This window comes from Eulemur rufifrons, chromosome 15 (genome assembly GCF_041146395.1).
Source record: "Eulemur rufifrons isolate Redbay chromosome 15, OSU_ERuf_1, whole genome shotgun sequence".
In the NCBI taxonomy this organism is placed as follows: domain Eukaryota; kingdom Metazoa; phylum Chordata; class Mammalia; order Primates; family Lemuridae; genus Eulemur; species Eulemur rufifrons.
In genome coordinates this window covers 86,678,203-86,694,846 of record NC_090997.1, presented here as the reverse complement: position 1 = coordinate 86,694,846, position 16,644 = coordinate 86,678,203, and the positions used below count along the sequence as shown (strand labels likewise).

Genomic DNA, 16,644 nt, shown 5'->3' with positions numbered 1-16,644 from the left:
TATCTCCACTTTATTGATGAAGAAACCGACAGCAATCCAAATCAGTTGTCCAAGGTCGTGCCTATTTTATGTGCCAAAATGAGGATGCAAATTCAAAATATTTTCTAATTTTCTTTCTCATTTTTTCTTTGATCCATGAATTATTTAGAAGTGGTTTTTTTTTTAATTACTATAGCCCATTATATATGATCTATCTTGATACACTATGTACTTGGAAAGAATGTTTGTTGTTTAGATGTTGGGTGTAGTGTTCTATAAGTAAAAATTAGCTTTAAATCATTTATGTATTTATTGAATTTTTGTCTATCAATTGCTATGGAATGGGTGTTAAAAATCTCTTAGCATAATTGTGGAATTATCTACTTCTTTTCATTATATCAATTTTTGCCTTGTGTATTTTGAAGCATTGGTATTGGGCATATATACATTTATGATTGTTATGCCTCTTTGATGAATTGACCATTTTATGACCATTTATTGACTATGAAATGCCTTTTAGTAATAATCTTTACCTTGATGTCCATATTATCTGATATCAATATAGCCATTCCAGTTTTATTACTCTTATTGTTTGCATGGTATATCTCTTTTCATCCACTTATTTTCAACCTGGGTATTTATACTTAAAGTGCATCCTCCTAAGATAGTACATAGCTGGATCTTGTTTATTTTCATTCTTATAGTATCTGCCTTTTAATTGGAGCACTAGTCCATTAACATTTAATGTAATTATTGATGTGGTTGGACATGTGTCTACCATTTATTTGTTTACTCATTGCCACCCCTGCTTTCTGTTCTTCTGTTCTTTTCCTGCCTTATTTCTGTGCATTATCTTTAGTAGTTGTGCTGTGATGATGATATACATTCTTAACTTTTCATAGTCTACCTGGAAGTAATACTGTATCACTTCATATAACATGTAGAAACATTGCAACTACATAGGTCTATTTACTTCCCCAACTTTTAAGCTATAATTGTTATACATATTATATTTACATCCATTAATAAAACCCATGAGACAATGTTATAATTTTTACTTCAAACAATCATATGTATTTCTTTAAAAATTAAAGGCAAAAACTATTTTTATTTGCCCAGATATTTAGCATTTCTAATACTTTTTATTCATTCTGAAGCTTCAAGTTTCTGTCTTTTGTCATTTCCCTTCAGCTTGAAGAACTTCCTTTAGTATTTCTTATAATACAATTCTGCTGGCAATCAATTCTCTTAGTTGTTTTATCCTTAAAATGTCTTTATTTTGCTTTTATTATTGAAGACTAAATCCATTGGATATAAAATTCTACATTGACAGTGTTTGTCTGTGGGGGGGCGGAGTTCCTTTCAGTCTTATATAAATGTTCTGCTATATTCTGACCTTTAAATTTCTGATGAAAATCAACAATATAATAATTTCAATTGTCATTCCTCTGTCTGTGATATGTCATTTTTCCCTGGCTACTTTCAAGTTCTTTCTATTGATCTTCGGTTTTCAGAACTTTGACTACTGTATGCTAAGGAGTGATTTTCTTCATATATATCCAACTTGGTATTTGCTAAGCTTTTTGTATCTGTAATTATATGTCTTTCACCAAATTTGCAATTTTTTCAGCTGTTATTTCTTTAAATATTTTTTCTGCTCCATTCCCCCTACTCAGTCTCTCTCTTTATCCTTTACTTCTAAGATTCTAATTCTATGTGTGTTAGACCTTTTGATATTGTCCCACAAGTCTTTAAGTCTCTCTCCATGTCCTTCACCCATCCTTTTAGTCTTTTACCTTCAGATTATATAATTTCTATTGGGATATCTTCACATTCACTGATATTTTCCTCTGTCATTTTCATTCTGCTCCGAACCTATCCAGTTACTTTTACATTTCAGATTCTGTAAATTTAATTCCAGAATTTTCATTTGGGTGTGGTGGTTTCTGGTCTGTCTTTCTTTCTTTCTTTTTTTTTTTTTTTTTTTTTTTTGAGACACGGTCTCACTCTATCACCCAGGCTGGAATGCAGTGACCCTATCATACCTCACTGTAACCTTCTGGGCTCAAGTGATCCTCCCATCTCAGCCTCTGGAGTAGCGAGGACATGCAACCACACCCAGCTAATTTTTTACTTTTTCTAGATATAGGGTCTTACTATGTTGCCCAGGCTAGTCTCAAGTTCCTGGCCTCAAGGCAATCCTCTGACCTTGGCCTCCCAAAGTGGTGGGATTACAGGTGTGAGCAACTTGTACCCAGACCATTTAGTTCTTTTTTATAGATTATTTCTCTCACCTGAAATTTTCTATCTTTTTGCTTACTCAGATAATATTTTCCTTTACATCATTGAGCATAGTTATAATATCTGTTTAAAAATTCTTGCCTGAGCCAGACATAGTGGCTCATGCCTGAAATCCCAGCACTTTGGGAAGTTGAGGCAGGAGGATCGCTTGAGGCCAGGAGCTCAAGACCAGCCTGGGCAACATAGCAAAACCCTGCCTCTACAAAAAACTTAAAAGTTAGCTGGGTGTGATGGCACATGCCTATAGTCCTTATTATTCTAAAGGCTGAGGCAGGAGGATCGCTTGAGCCCATGACTTTGAGGTTACAGTGAGCTTTGATCAGGCCACTGCACTCCAGCCTGGGTGACAGAGCAAGACCCTGTCGCTAAAAAAATTAAAAACAAATTAATTAAATTAAATAATTAAATTAAATTCTTGTCTGCTAATTCTACATCCGGGTCATTATAGAACAGGCCTCCTCTGATTGTCTTTTCTTCTGAGAATGGGTCACATTTTCTTGGTTCTTCATATGTCAAGTCATTGTTGATGGTATCCTGGATGTTGTGACTGTTAATGTGGAAAAATGTGGATTCTACTATACCTTGAAGAATTTTGATTATTTTTTTTAAGCTGGCAGTCAATTTGGTTAGATTTAAACTATAAATTCATCTCTTGGGCAGCAGCTCAAATCTCAGTTAAGTTCTTTTTTCTTTAGTCAAACTGCTTTGAGTCTACCCTGCACATGTGTGGTTCAGAGTCAATCAGGGATTTGAGCTAAGTTTATTCACAGAACTTAGGGCTCTACTTCTCTGACTTTCTCTTTCCTGGTGATCTCCTCTCACCTTCCAGTGGCTGCAGTTGTCCAGAACTCTGTACTTGCATTCTTCAGACCAGAAAGATAGTACGTTTTCTATGAGAATTTTACCCACTATACATTGCTGCCAACTGCAGTCTCCCTATAAGCTTACAGCTATGAAAAATGGGAGGCTTACATTATATACAAGTGCCAACTTCCCTCCAAAATCTGTCTGATTTTGTTTACTCTCCAGTGCCCTTAAGTCATTTCATCCAGCGTTTATAGTTGTTGTCTACAGAGGGGTCAACTTGGTATGAGTTTCCTTGGCCGTACTGGAGAAACAGCCTAAGTATACTTAAATCTAAAATTCATGTGCTAGGAGCCTGTGAAGATATACAAAGAGAATGCATAACCAGGTCTTTCCACCACCATAAATTTTAACTTTTACTGTTCTTTATTAATATTGTTTCTTCAATGAGTCTCTCACACACACACAATCTAGGATAACCTCACAATCTATGATAATTTAGAAAAAGACCAGTGAAAGTCCAACATATGGGCTTGTCTCAACAAAATACTACGTATATTTGAAGCAATAAATCTGAACCTCAGACTCTACTGAAAAAGAACTGCCTAGCATGAGATGGGTAAGTGTCTCAGGGAAATGATTTTCCTAAAAATATAAGTAGCATTTATTATCAGAATATCATAGAATTTTAATGTGGAAATGTCTATAGGAATCATCTAATCCAGGATACTCATATGTCTGTACATAAATTAATAATTCATTGATTCATTAAATAAACATTTATTGAATACTTATGGATTATGTGCCAGGCACAGCCTGAGCTCTACAATGCACAATGATGCTTGCAAAGTTTTTTTTCTTAGCTATTTCAGACTTCATCCCTCAATCTCATTGACATTATTAATTTTCACTTTGAATAATGTGTTTGATGAAGAAAAGAAAATTTTATCTCCAACACTGTCCAAATGACTGCAAATTCTTTATCAAATTTTATAAGATTTTGCTAGATTTATTTTTATCTCATTGAAAAACAATATAATGTAAAATGCAAAATTCTGTTTTGTGGGCCAAGATTGGGTGCTATTATGGTTTGAAATGTGTTTAATGCCATCTTAACATCTGTATCTTCATTCTGTAGCCAGCTCCAAGTGAAAAACTCAGACTTGCTGGGGTGCATGGAGTGGTTCTTTCATTTATTCATTCGTGGATGGAATATTTATAAATACAAATGGAATTCAGATCATGGTCTATAGTTCCATGATTTCAAACTTGCTAACTTCTAGGCTTAATCAGGAGCTATGAGAAGATTATCACTATTATATGTATATTTAGTTGCTCTTAACTGATGGACATAATCATTTTTAGTGAAATACATATAGTAAGTGTTAGCATACAAAGTTCAGGGAAATAACATCTCAGCTAATCCGTTTGGATTAGGAAGTACAATGTCCTGATATCCCTGAGAAGTTGCTTAATAGAAGTTTATAACATGAATAAATTATAATTCTGATATCAGGAGCCATATTAAGTTAGGAAATGTGTTAATATTGTAGAGGAAAGAAGAAATCTAATGATAAAATATTTCCAGAACATATATTTTCAGCATCAGTTTTTATTTTGATCACATTATTCTATCATAATAAAGATTTGTACAATTACTTCTGTTAATATTATTATTTCTTTTTAAAAGTCCTCTTACATAATTTGAATTTGGTAGGCAATTAAATGCAGTATAATTTTACTTGCCAACAGTGAAGCAGGCTTTCATATTAACAATTAATCAGAACTGAAAGGAATCCTAAAATTTCTGTATCATCTGTCAGTAGTGTAAGTGTCTCTATATTTGGTATGATGTAGCAAGATTAAACCCTCTTATTCTAAAAGAATGAGCTGAACAATCACAAAGCAATTCTCAATATAGATATGGAGGAAATTTGAGCATATTGTTAGTGGTTAGCAATGAATAGAGAGTTTTGATTTAGGAGAAAAAAGAACAGAAATGATATAAAAATTAATTTCCAATTCTTCAATGTTAACAAAGCGGAAGAGGGAAAATTAGATGTTTCATTTTAGAGTTAAAGAAACGTTGAAACTTAATATTGCTTTCAGACTCAAAATTCACATTGAACATTTTAATTACCCTGTGTGACACGTGTAATGATTGTTCTTTCAGAAACAAACTATCCAGCATGTTTGGAAAGATTTTCTTTTATATTCTTGAATGGTTGTACTTGATCTATAGCTGTCTTGGTTTCCTTTTAGCTTTTTGATGAAAGTTTTTTCTCACTGAGGGAAAGTTTATATTGTGATCACTTATATTTACACAACTTGGGTAATACAATTGTGTGGTTAATAAGCCATGGTTTTTATGGAAGAATATAAGATCTATTGTTCTTCTTCCTGTACCAAACCAAAAGAACGTATGACCTGTCTTATCAATCAGTAAAACCCAGAGGCCTTTCTTCCAGGCCACAGCCAGGAGACCAAAACCGCATGACTGCCCGTTTGTTAGAAATCGCCACAGTTCATTCACTCAGCAGGAGACCTGTCATCTTTAAAACAAGCCTATTCATCACCAACTATCAAATTCCAGGCCCTCAGAGCACCTGCTCTGAGTGACTGTGTACTCACAGCTGGAAACCTTTGCTCACACATTTATTTTGGGACGGAGCAACATTAGCTGTAGAGAACTGAAAAAAAAAAAACACCCCACTTAACTCTGCACACTAATCTCCTTCCAATGACCTAATCCTGAGTCTGTAAGCCCAGGGCGCCTTTAAACCAGCATAACACAAATATTTTGCTTTTTATCCTCAGGAAGAGACCCTTCAGAGGGCACGTGAGGAAGAAGAGAAAAGGAAGGAGATCACAAGTCATTTCCAGAGCACCCTGACAGACATCCAGGCTCAGATCGAACAGCAAAGTGAGCGAAACATGAAGCTCTGTCAGGAGAACACAGAGCTCGCAGAAAAGCTGAAAAGCATCATCGATCAGTACGAGCTCAGAGAGGAGGTGAGAGCCACACCCAGCAACGTAGAAGACCTGTGCATGGATGCAGCTCTGGGTTGCGGAGGCGGGGAACTTGGTTAACAAGGCCGTTATGGCCAGCCCTCTCAAATGATTAATATTTAGGACTGGATTTCTCTTACAAGCCAAAATAAAGACAGATGGTATTACAAAATACCTGACTGAAAGTCATATGGGATTTCTTCAAAACTGGAATCACGGCAAAGTAAAAGCCATAAATAGAAAGTGGTGGGCTGTGGGCACAGTTATGCCTGGAAACAATATTTCTCAGTCTTTTAAAAATTCTTTCTATGCAGCCAAAAATAACTCACACAATCCCTCTTAAGAATCACCGTGTCATCTAAATTAAAGGTCCGTATTATTGGCTGGTATACCCTAAAAGCCAATAATAGTATTAATATTAATAATGTAATAATAATGATGATGATATGATTTATGCAGTGCTTAGTTCATATCAGACTATGTTCTAAGTACTGTACTTTACACACAATACATCATTTAATTGTCTCAACAATCTTATGCACTGGATAATAATATATTATCCACATTTTATGGACAGGAAGCAGAGGCTATGAGATTAATCACTTACCCACAGTTACAAAAACCAAAGACTTTTGCTTTCGATAGTTTATATTAGAAGGACTATAATGGTCTATTATCTCAAAATTATATTTTTAAGGCTTTAGATGCCCCTCAGGATTTTGATGTATCATATTCCTTTCCCCATCCCACCCAAATTTTAAATCTCTGCCTTGAAATGTAACATAACATAGTCAAAATGGCTCTGTTGGCAACATGCTAAGATTCTATCAAGAAAAAACAAGAACAGAGCCAATAGCATATGGTCGCAGTAGTTAGGTAAATCAAGAAACTTCTCTCAGTAAGCCAGAATGCCATGCTACCAGTTTATGTTGTCAGGACGATCAATCCTGCTTCAGGGCACAGGTTCAGACTAAAGAAGAGGGAAGGAGTGAAGGGAAAACGTCCTCACTCTTCAGAGAGATCTCAGATGGGAACGGCCTGGTGTACCAGCTGTATATTTCTGGGACTGGTTCTAGGTAAAGCCCAAGGGTACAAGTCCACATGTCCTCTTTCTGATGGGACCTCTTAATGACCAGAAGTTCTTCACACTGAGGTAGAGTGGAAGCTTCTGGTCACCAAGCAAGTCCAGAGGTCGAAAGGTGTGGAGAAGTCTGACATTCGCGTATCAATCCACCTGTGACCCCTGGCCTCAGCCCCACCAGAGCAACAGAGTAGATTTCAGGGGGCTCAGGCCTCACTCCCAACCCTAGGACCACATGTTGGTGCCCCAAGGCTTTCACATAAGCCTGGAGGTAAGAATGTGGAGAATTCATCATGATAAATTATACTAATGTGATTAAAAGTGGTTTTATATTCATAGAAAGAGCCCAAATACCAAGTGATAATACTGTAGGCCTTGCAGTATATATCATTGTCTGTGCTGTCCAGCATAATAAATAGCATCATATCTAATAGTTACCATATTTAGAAAAATAATATAGGTACCTCTTGGCATCAACACTGCTAAACTCTGGTGCTTCCACCTTTTGCAGCTACTTTTGTGTAGTGCAGAGTATGGGACACTTCAATAATTTATGGCTTTAATATAAACGTGTTCATGTGAAATTTTATTATACATTTTAAGCACCAATAATAGACCAATCTTTATATGTATACTTTATTTTTCCTTAGCACCTGGACAAAATATTTAAACACAGAGAACTGCAGCAGAAGCTGGTGGACGCAAAACTGGAGCAGGCACAAGAAATGATGAAGGAAGCAGAGGAGCGCCACAAACGAGAAAAGGAATATGTACTTATCATTTTAGTCACTGTGCATATCTGCTTTGCCTTGGTGTCAGAGACTCTCTGAGAAAGTTATTTTGATAATGGTCAAAGAGAACTAGACTGATGGAGGAAGAGCCCGAGCTGCTTTGGAGAACTGAATTGGCCATCCCAACACAAGGCACTGTACCTACACTATTTTTTACGTAAAATACTCATTCATCCATTCAACACATATTTTTCAAGGTGCCTATTATCTGCTAAGCACTGTGTTAGGTGCTGGGATTTCTATGGCTGTGGACAAACAGAGAAGGGCCATCTTCTACCATGGAGGTTAGAGCCTAACTGGGAAGAGACAGGCAATAGACAAGCCAACAAACCAGGAAGGGTCATTTCAGATAATAAGTGGCTACTAGGGAAATAAGGAGGAACTGAGAAGGGGCCAAAGGAGGGGACCTACTTTAGACTGGGTGACCAGGAAGGCCCTCAGAGGGGGGGATGCTTGAGCCAAGTCCCGCCCCCTGAGGGGCTGCACGTGGAGCGCCGTCTCCACCAGCAGCATCTACAGCAGCAATGAAGTCCCTGCTGCCGGAAGCAGCTCGGTGTGCCCCAGAAACAGGAAAAGGTCAGGGAAGCCAGAGCATGGGGAAAAGTTTCAAATGAAGTTGCAGAGGTAAGCAGGGGCCACACTGTGTGGCTTTGTAGGGCTCAAAAAGTCATTTGGATTTTATTCTAAATATAATGGGAAAGTACTGGGTAGTTTTAGTGAAGGAAGTGACATGATCTGCTTTGCATCTGTAAGAGACTAATTTGGCTCCTGGGTGAGAAATGGACTGCAGAGGGACAAGACAGCATGAAGACAGTTAGGAGGCTCTGAGAGCATCCGGATGAGATATGACAATGACTTGGATTAGGGAGGTAGCAGCAGAGAGGTGGAGAAGGATAAAAGTTGTTTTCAGTGTCAGCCGAACAGGTAATGGTGCAAACCAGAAGCTGGTGACAATGGGGAAAGGAACAGATGACTCAAGGATGACTCCTGAGTTTTGGGTTGAGGAAACTGAGGGGTGATGTTTACTGATATCTCATTCACCCCAAGCACCCCCCAAAAAGCTACAGGACCACCCTACAGATGAAAGAACCGAGGCTCAAAGAATATATGCAACTTGTTTAAGGTGACACACTGCTAAGTGAGCAAGATGTGTTTCAGTCCCACGTGTGTCAGTTCCCAAAGCCCAACTCACTGTGACAGTGCGTCACAGTCAGAGGTGTGGTTCAGAGGTAGGAGTTAAGCAGGCGTGTGAGACTGGAGAGACAGAGAGATGTGAGACATAGTCAATGGGCCAACTATTCAAATTTGGCCATTTCGCATTTGATCGTGGGCTTTCCACTTACCTAAAATCAGACCAGAATCAATTTAATTGGTTAGAACAGTAATTTTTAAATAACTTTCATTTTTAAACATGGCAACAAAAAGACAAACTTTGGGGAACCTAACCTGATGGACATTGGATAATTTCAAATCAGAAGTCCATGTTCTCTTAAGAAAAAGATTAACTTATAAAGTCCATCTACGACCTAGCTCACAAAGGAAGAAATAAAACATTCAATTATTGTTCAAAATTCAAGAAAATAGATACTCCACTGCTGGTGTAATTAACCTCTTAGATAATGTATGCTTCCCATAGGATGCCAGTACTTTGGTATATAATATATGAGACATGAAAGAGAAAGAAACTAGGCAGAGATGCACATGAGAGATATTGGAGAGCAGATTCAGAATGACTCAGCCATGGCAGAAACTAGCATGCTGCCCAATTTTCCTACCCTGGTTTAGCAAAACCGTGTATTTGAGTCAAAGAGAGGTAGGTCCCCTCAGCCCTTCCAAGCTGGCCACCTACTGGGGTTGCAGCTATTGCACGGGCATTTCCTTTTGAAAGTGAGGAGATACCAAGTCCACCCAGGCAGAACAGACAGCACGTGTCATGGACCACCCACCACGATAGAGCTGCACAGCTGGCTCAGGCTGGGCACACCCCTGAGACGGCCAGAGGAGGCGCTGTAGGGCTTCTACTCTGCAGCCGCCTCAGACCTCTCATAGGACCAGTCAGTTGCATTTCTGTGAGATTTAATATTTGCCTGCACCTTGGGAGGCATTGAGGAACAAATATAACCCATTCTACAAATGGAAAGGTTGAGCCACAGGAAAAAGACAAACTTGGATAAGGAAAAAGATGCCTTCAAGTTTTAAAAAATAATGATTATTTATTTATTTATTTATGGTTCTGATTACATATGCAATACATAGACCTCATGGATATTTTTTACAATAGGTATAAACAAAAAGAAGAAAATTTAAATCAGCCTATCTTCAAATTCAATAGAAACTTCTTAAATGATGACCACCAGGCTGACTAACCAGACTGATCCCCGATATTCACCATCCTCTCTGTAAAGCGCACTGACGTGCCCATAGCATGTCGACTCTCTCGGAATGGCTACGCATATTTGCCCCAGTTCCGTAAAATGGAGCTTACCAAGAATCAGCTCTTTGTGCAAATCTTTTCTTTCCAGTTATACTTGCTTTTATACCATGTAAATCAACAGAATGATACATAAACTGATGAAATATAAGTATGAAAAGAAAGAATTTTTTCTATAAAAACTACGTTTAATACTTTGAAACACTAGGTGCAAGCAAATAGCAAAGAACCGTTGTAAAACTAGATATGTGAGTAGCTTCAAAGACTGGGGGAAAGGTGGAAAACTCTAGAGAATTATACAGTTTAGCACTATTGGTGCTAGACACACACACACACACACACACACCCCCAACAACGTAGAAATCTTATATGGCACATTATGGATGTGATTTTTAAAAACAAAACAAAACAAAGCTCTGAACTCTAATCAGAAGATCCATACCCAAAACAAAGACCACAGCCCTACATCAAAACTGATAAATAAATGAACATCATCTTCAGTTAAAATTACATGTTTTAAATATGTGTGTCTTTTCAATTCAACCCATCAGCTCCCAGAAGGCAGGACTTAGAATAATAGGTCAAACTTCTAACCTGGTGTTTCTCAAAATATAATCCATGGCCCACCAATAGCCAAACCATCTTGGGTATTTGCTGTAAGTACAGATTTCAACCACACCCTATACTGCCTCAATCATATTCTCTGAAAGAGATCTGCATTTTAACACGTTCCCAAGGAGATTCTGATGCATGTCAGAAGCTCTGTGCCAGGAACCAGGGACAGACTAAATATATACATATTTCTTATTGTGTCACGCATGCTATGGTAGAAAACAGTAGTCTAGGGGAGTAACTTTGGGTTTAACATAAAGGAACAGTTGCTGACGACAGTGCCACAGCTGGGGTGCTCTGGAGCTGTTCTGGCAGAGGCTGAATGATGGTTGGTCAGAATTGCTGGAAAAGCTTCCAGAATTTGGTGAGAAGTTGAATTTTGTGTGATTCATGCTTCAGTTGGTGACTATTTTTCTTTTTTCTTTTTTTTTTTTTTTTAATTAAAACTGTAAGTTTTTAGTTGAGAATCCAACTTCTTAGACCAGTTGTTTTCTTAGCTTTCTTAGATTCTTTACAAAGTTCCAAAAAATTACTTGAGGGCTAATGAGCAAGTTATTAAGTTTTATACACAAATTACAGCAATCTAAAAGACAACTTGACGGTCTCTCCGCACATTCTCTCTTCTCATAGTTGCTGAACCAGGCGGCAGAGTGGAAACTTCAGGCCAAAGTGCTGAAGGAACAAGAGACAATTCTGCAGGCCCAGGTGAATGCGGGATGATGATGCATGGGTGTGCCCTCCTCCACAGGGGGTCTGCAGAAGGCCTCATAAGTGGCAGGGGGTGGGGGGGCAGGACTTGGAAGTGAAGAACAACTTCACCTTTATTATTTTTAGGTGAAAATAAAAGCACAATATTGTATCTACAAAAAAGAAATGCTCTGCACCAACGACATCCAAACATTTGTTGGCAAATGATGGCCCCAAAGTGGTCAGAATCAACCAGTGTCCAGGTTCCCATGCATTCCTTCACATTTCCTCTCTCTCCCCTCTCCCACTGCCCTGGTAAGGTAAGAGGAAAATGTAAACTGCTCAGATGCACCATCCATGCCTGGGAATTCTTAAAATGCCTTCACATTTTGATATTATTTATAATAAAAAGAAAATGAGAAAAATAGTCAGCACACAAGTTTCTATGCTATCAGAGGTTGACCCTGAGAGTGGTGAATGACAAGAAGTGGCAGCAAGTCAGGTACCATTTTGATTTGGCTTCTTGATGTCATTTGTGTGCTTCAATCAGACTGTGGGAATTCCTTTCTCAGACTCAAAAAAACAAAAGCCTCATGCCACAGCTGACATTGGGGGAAAACCTGGCCTATCCGTCTTCCCCCTGCCTTGGGGCTCTGCTCCTCCTGGCAAAGGGTCCCCATGTGTTCCGGGAGAACCATCCTGCCACGGGCCACAGAGGGGCCCTAACTCTGCTGCCAGGCAAAATGCCCAAGTGCCAAAAAGACTGTGAGACACACAGAGCAAACTCACAGAAGGAGAGGAAATCATAAGCCTTCCAAATTGGGCAGCATTAATTTAAGATTTGTAAATGTTTATGTGCTGATTGCTGAATATTTGTTCATTGTAAAAAAAATTTTTTTCATTGTAAAAGAAAAAAAGCAAATTATACCATTGCATAGACAAAAGCATAGAGAACATTTTCATATCTAGCCTTCCCAAAGCGTACTTTTGCAAAGCGTATATAGAATGTAACAATGAATTTTTCCCCAGTATGATCTATTCTCTGATAATATGTAAGAATAGTTTTGAAATACTAATCACACAGAAGTTAGAACCATCATGTTTCTGACTATAAATAGAATCAGAGGGCCCTGAGTTACAAACTCAAGATCACCCTGAGGCAGTCACCGAACCTGCTGTGGGGTGGGTGGCCAGCAGTGGGGGCTCTCCAGCCAGAAAGCAGGCAGGGGAAAGGAGGTGTGGCCCCCTTGTCTAGCGGAGGGGGCAGCCCAAAGAGTCAAGTCAGAGCTTCTGACTCTCTCTCTGCCTCATTCGTAACACAGACCCTTGAGGGGGACAATGGACACTGTCTGAAGGTGTGCACTGTTCACAGCATGTTACACGCAATCTCTACTCCTCTATGTAAATGAAGATATTCAGAAGAGTAGATTAATATTGTTAAACTTTGGGCTACAGAGTGATTCATTCATCTGGCATCAGAATCTAGGCCTTTAATGACCTGTGAAATAAGAATAAAAAGGTGTGATCCAATTTTCCACCTATGCTCGCTCAAACTTGAAAAAACATCTACAGGGGTTCTAGACTTGCTCTCATTCCTCATTCATCCCTGAGTCCATGTTCTTAGAACAGAGTCCTGGCTCTTCTACTGAAAAGCTGTGTGACCCTGTGTGACTCAGCTAAACCTCCCTGCACCTAAATTTCCTTGTCTGCAAAATGAAGATGCTGTAATGAATCAGTGACCCCAAGCTGGTGGCCTCCAACCTCTGAGAGGCCCATGACTTTTCAGTATTTCCAAAACAACAGCACATAAGGCAGCAGCTACGGTCTAAAATGTAGTCGTTTCTGACATTAGATCTCTTCTTGCTCAGCATCTGTAGGTGGCACTTACCCATATGTTTAAGTTTTTAAAACAAAAATGAGTTAATCAATATGTAATATATGCAGTTTGTTTTCAAATCATACATGCAAAGCACTTAGATCAGTGTCTGGCCCATAATAAGCATAATTAATTCAACCAATATTTATTGAGCACCTACTAAGTGCTAGGCATGGTTCTAGCTTTGGAGACAGTAATCAATAGGAGAGAGAAAAATCTCTGCTTAATTGAACTCACAGTCTAGTGATAATAATGTCAATAAAAGTGCAAATTCTTAATGAGTATATGAACTAGTATTAGTATTATTTCATAGGTAAGGATTCATATGAGAAAATATGAGCCAAAGGGAGCCTTGAATTGCAAAAATGTTGAAGAACCCATGGAAAAGATGATCTCAAGACCCTGTATGGCTCTAGTGCATGAACATAGAGAACTTCCAGAGCTGATGAAGTGTGGCCCTAAGCTAAGTTGACCAAGCCTTCTTTTCCATGGCCCACAGAATTCTCCAGTGAAGGCAGCCCCACTAGTTGCAAGGAGCCTCCTTTCTCTTTTGTCTTCTTTTTTGTCTTCAAGCCACTTTCAAAACTTCGATAATTACTTGAGCATCAAGAAGAAAACAGAGGTCCCAAATCCATATGTGTAACAATGTTTAAACAAGTTCCCCATAAAGTATTAACATTACATTAATATTTCAAAAACTTTTACACCTTGAAAAAAAAACTCCATCCCAGATTATTTTGCATAGCACTCAAACGCTCCCCTTAGTTTTACACAGTCTTTAAAGGGGAAGGAATGGCAGGAGGCCAAGCCCTTCGTCCCCATTTTTAAGATCTGAACAAGGGACATATTAAAGACATTATTTGTTGCTTTCCTAGACAAAAGTCAGTTTTCAATCATGAGACGACTGCTTCCGGTTGGGGGCATGTTTGTCACTTAGGGAAGAGATGTCTGGCTTTCAATTATACAAACCGAGGCAACAGAATAAGCGTCAGAGATGATCAATGGGATACAATTGTCACTACAAATAGAGTATTCATTGGATCAATAAGGATGAAGACAGTAGTAGATGTGGAAAGTCAGCAATATCTGACTACACAGACACAAAATACTTCCCAAGGGAAAGACCAGTGAGTAAATTGTCAAAAGCGTGTAATCATAATCTTTGACATCTGAACCCTTCACCAGACCTACAAGGGGTGAGTGGAGCGCCCTCTGTGACTACCCCTGTAACAGGACTTGCTCCCAGACCAAATCCCACAGAATTACTCAGAAAATCCTGGACATAGTTCTGTTTCCTATACTCTATATGAATGTTTGTAATTAAAATTTGCTGCTCAGTTAAAAGAATGTGTTTGTCACTAGGCCCATTTAAAAGTGAAATATTGAGGCAATTATTGTTATTCTAACCATAGAACAGTTTGTTTCTATGTCTGCCTCTGGCAGGAAAAATACTGCACACGACCTCTGGATGTCTCTTCCACACTCCTCTGAAATACCAAAGTGAGAGTGGGAATATGACACATCAACCAAACCTGCACCACGTCAGCACAATAGTCAGAGGGAAAACACTACCTAGCAAATATCCAATAAGTAAACAGGCAGTACAAATATCTAGTTGTATTAGAAGAGAGTGTTAGAGTTAGTTATCTGAGAAATGTATAATCCACACAGGTTTTGCCAACTGACAGAGAGGTCAAACAGGAAGAAAAGCAGAATATTAAAGACTGGTCACTAGAAGGAAAAAATACGGAGTTGTCATTTAATGGGTGTAAAGTTTTCATCCCATTTTGCAAGATGAAAAAGTTTGGAGTTTGGTTGCACAACAATGTAAATGTACTTACCATGCTTAACTGTACACGTAAAAATGGTTAGAATGGTAATTTTATGTTACCACAATTAAAAAAATTTTTTTAAAGTTGAGGGGAAACAAAACAAAAACAAAAACAGTCACTAGAAAAAGCACAGAAGAGGTAGTGATGAAGTGAGACACTACTTCTTGGCACTCTGGGTGTGTCTGTCTTTTCCAAGTCTTCCCCAGCAACAAGAAACCATGGGGAAAGGGAAACAAAATCTGCCCAATTAACACACCAGAAAGAACATTCTGTGCCTTTTTTTCCCTTAAAGCCTTTACTTTGAGACATGATGGGAAAATCTTACAGGTTCAGGTGGAAAAGTCAGACATGCTCACAGCTGAGTAAAGACAACCTAACCAGAATGCTTTAGCATCTGCTAATGTTGAAGCTGAGGTTCTGGGTGTGGTTGGTTGTTCCTGCTGACTCCATCAAGATTGCACATGTGGGATGGACCATACCTGTGCTCACTCCTGCCCTGGCCTGTCTGCAGCCTGCAATTACAGAGCTGCAAGCGGGAGGACCAGCTCAGGACTCCATAGGATCTGAGGCCCCTATGTAACTCCACTGGAATTACTAATAAGTTGGAAAACGAATGAGGAGAAAGTGAGAAAAGAAGGTTAATAGAAGGGACTTGGCTGAGAATACAAATGAACAGATTTTGTGATAGAAGGTGACCAGATCTGCTGGGGGTAGTTGTTCCCACCCCGAGCCAATGGATAATGTGCAGTGTAGGTAGCCAGTCTCACAAGAGCTTACCCGAGGGCAGAATGTCTCAAAATAAGAGGCTTGAACCATTCACAGGACCTGAAATCAATTCAGTGGACCCTGGCCAGCACTTTGAAAAAAATGAAACACAATGAATAGAATGTGTCAGAGTATGTTGCACATACGAGTAAGTATAAGTATTGTTTTATACTGTGTGTGTGTGTGTGTGTGTGTGTGTGCAACTCTAGGGCAGCTCCCCGACCATGAATTCCCTGATGCCCCTTTACTCTGTCTTCTTTAATCTGTATGCCAAGGAACCACGAGAAATGAATTTCAGTTCTGTTACATACACTGCTGATGAGTGATTTCAAAACGATGGTCAGCTGCCATTTGTTGACTTTTCTTTGGATAATCTATATTCTGCGGAAAGGAGTTATGTTATCATTTTGTTATTGTTGCTTACTGCAGTAAAACCGCCATGATTCTGAATTATTGGGGAAGAAACCATTCCAGAT

The 16,644-nt window shown here is 38.8% G+C and overlaps 1 protein-coding gene across 1 annotated transcript in view; it reads left to right on the top strand.

Moving 5' to 3' along the window:
- Positions 1-16,644, top strand: part of TXLNB (taxilin beta) — a 40,997-nt gene that overhangs the window by 18,666 nt on the left and 5,687 nt on the right. The window contains exons 5-7 of the mRNA XM_069488676.1: positions 5,902-6,096; positions 7,825-7,944; positions 11,639-11,713. Coding sequence (XP_069344777.1) covers positions 5,902-6,096; positions 7,825-7,944; positions 11,639-11,713 — 390 coding nt within the window. The remainder of the gene's footprint in view (positions 1-5,901; positions 6,097-7,824; positions 7,945-11,638; positions 11,714-16,644) is intronic.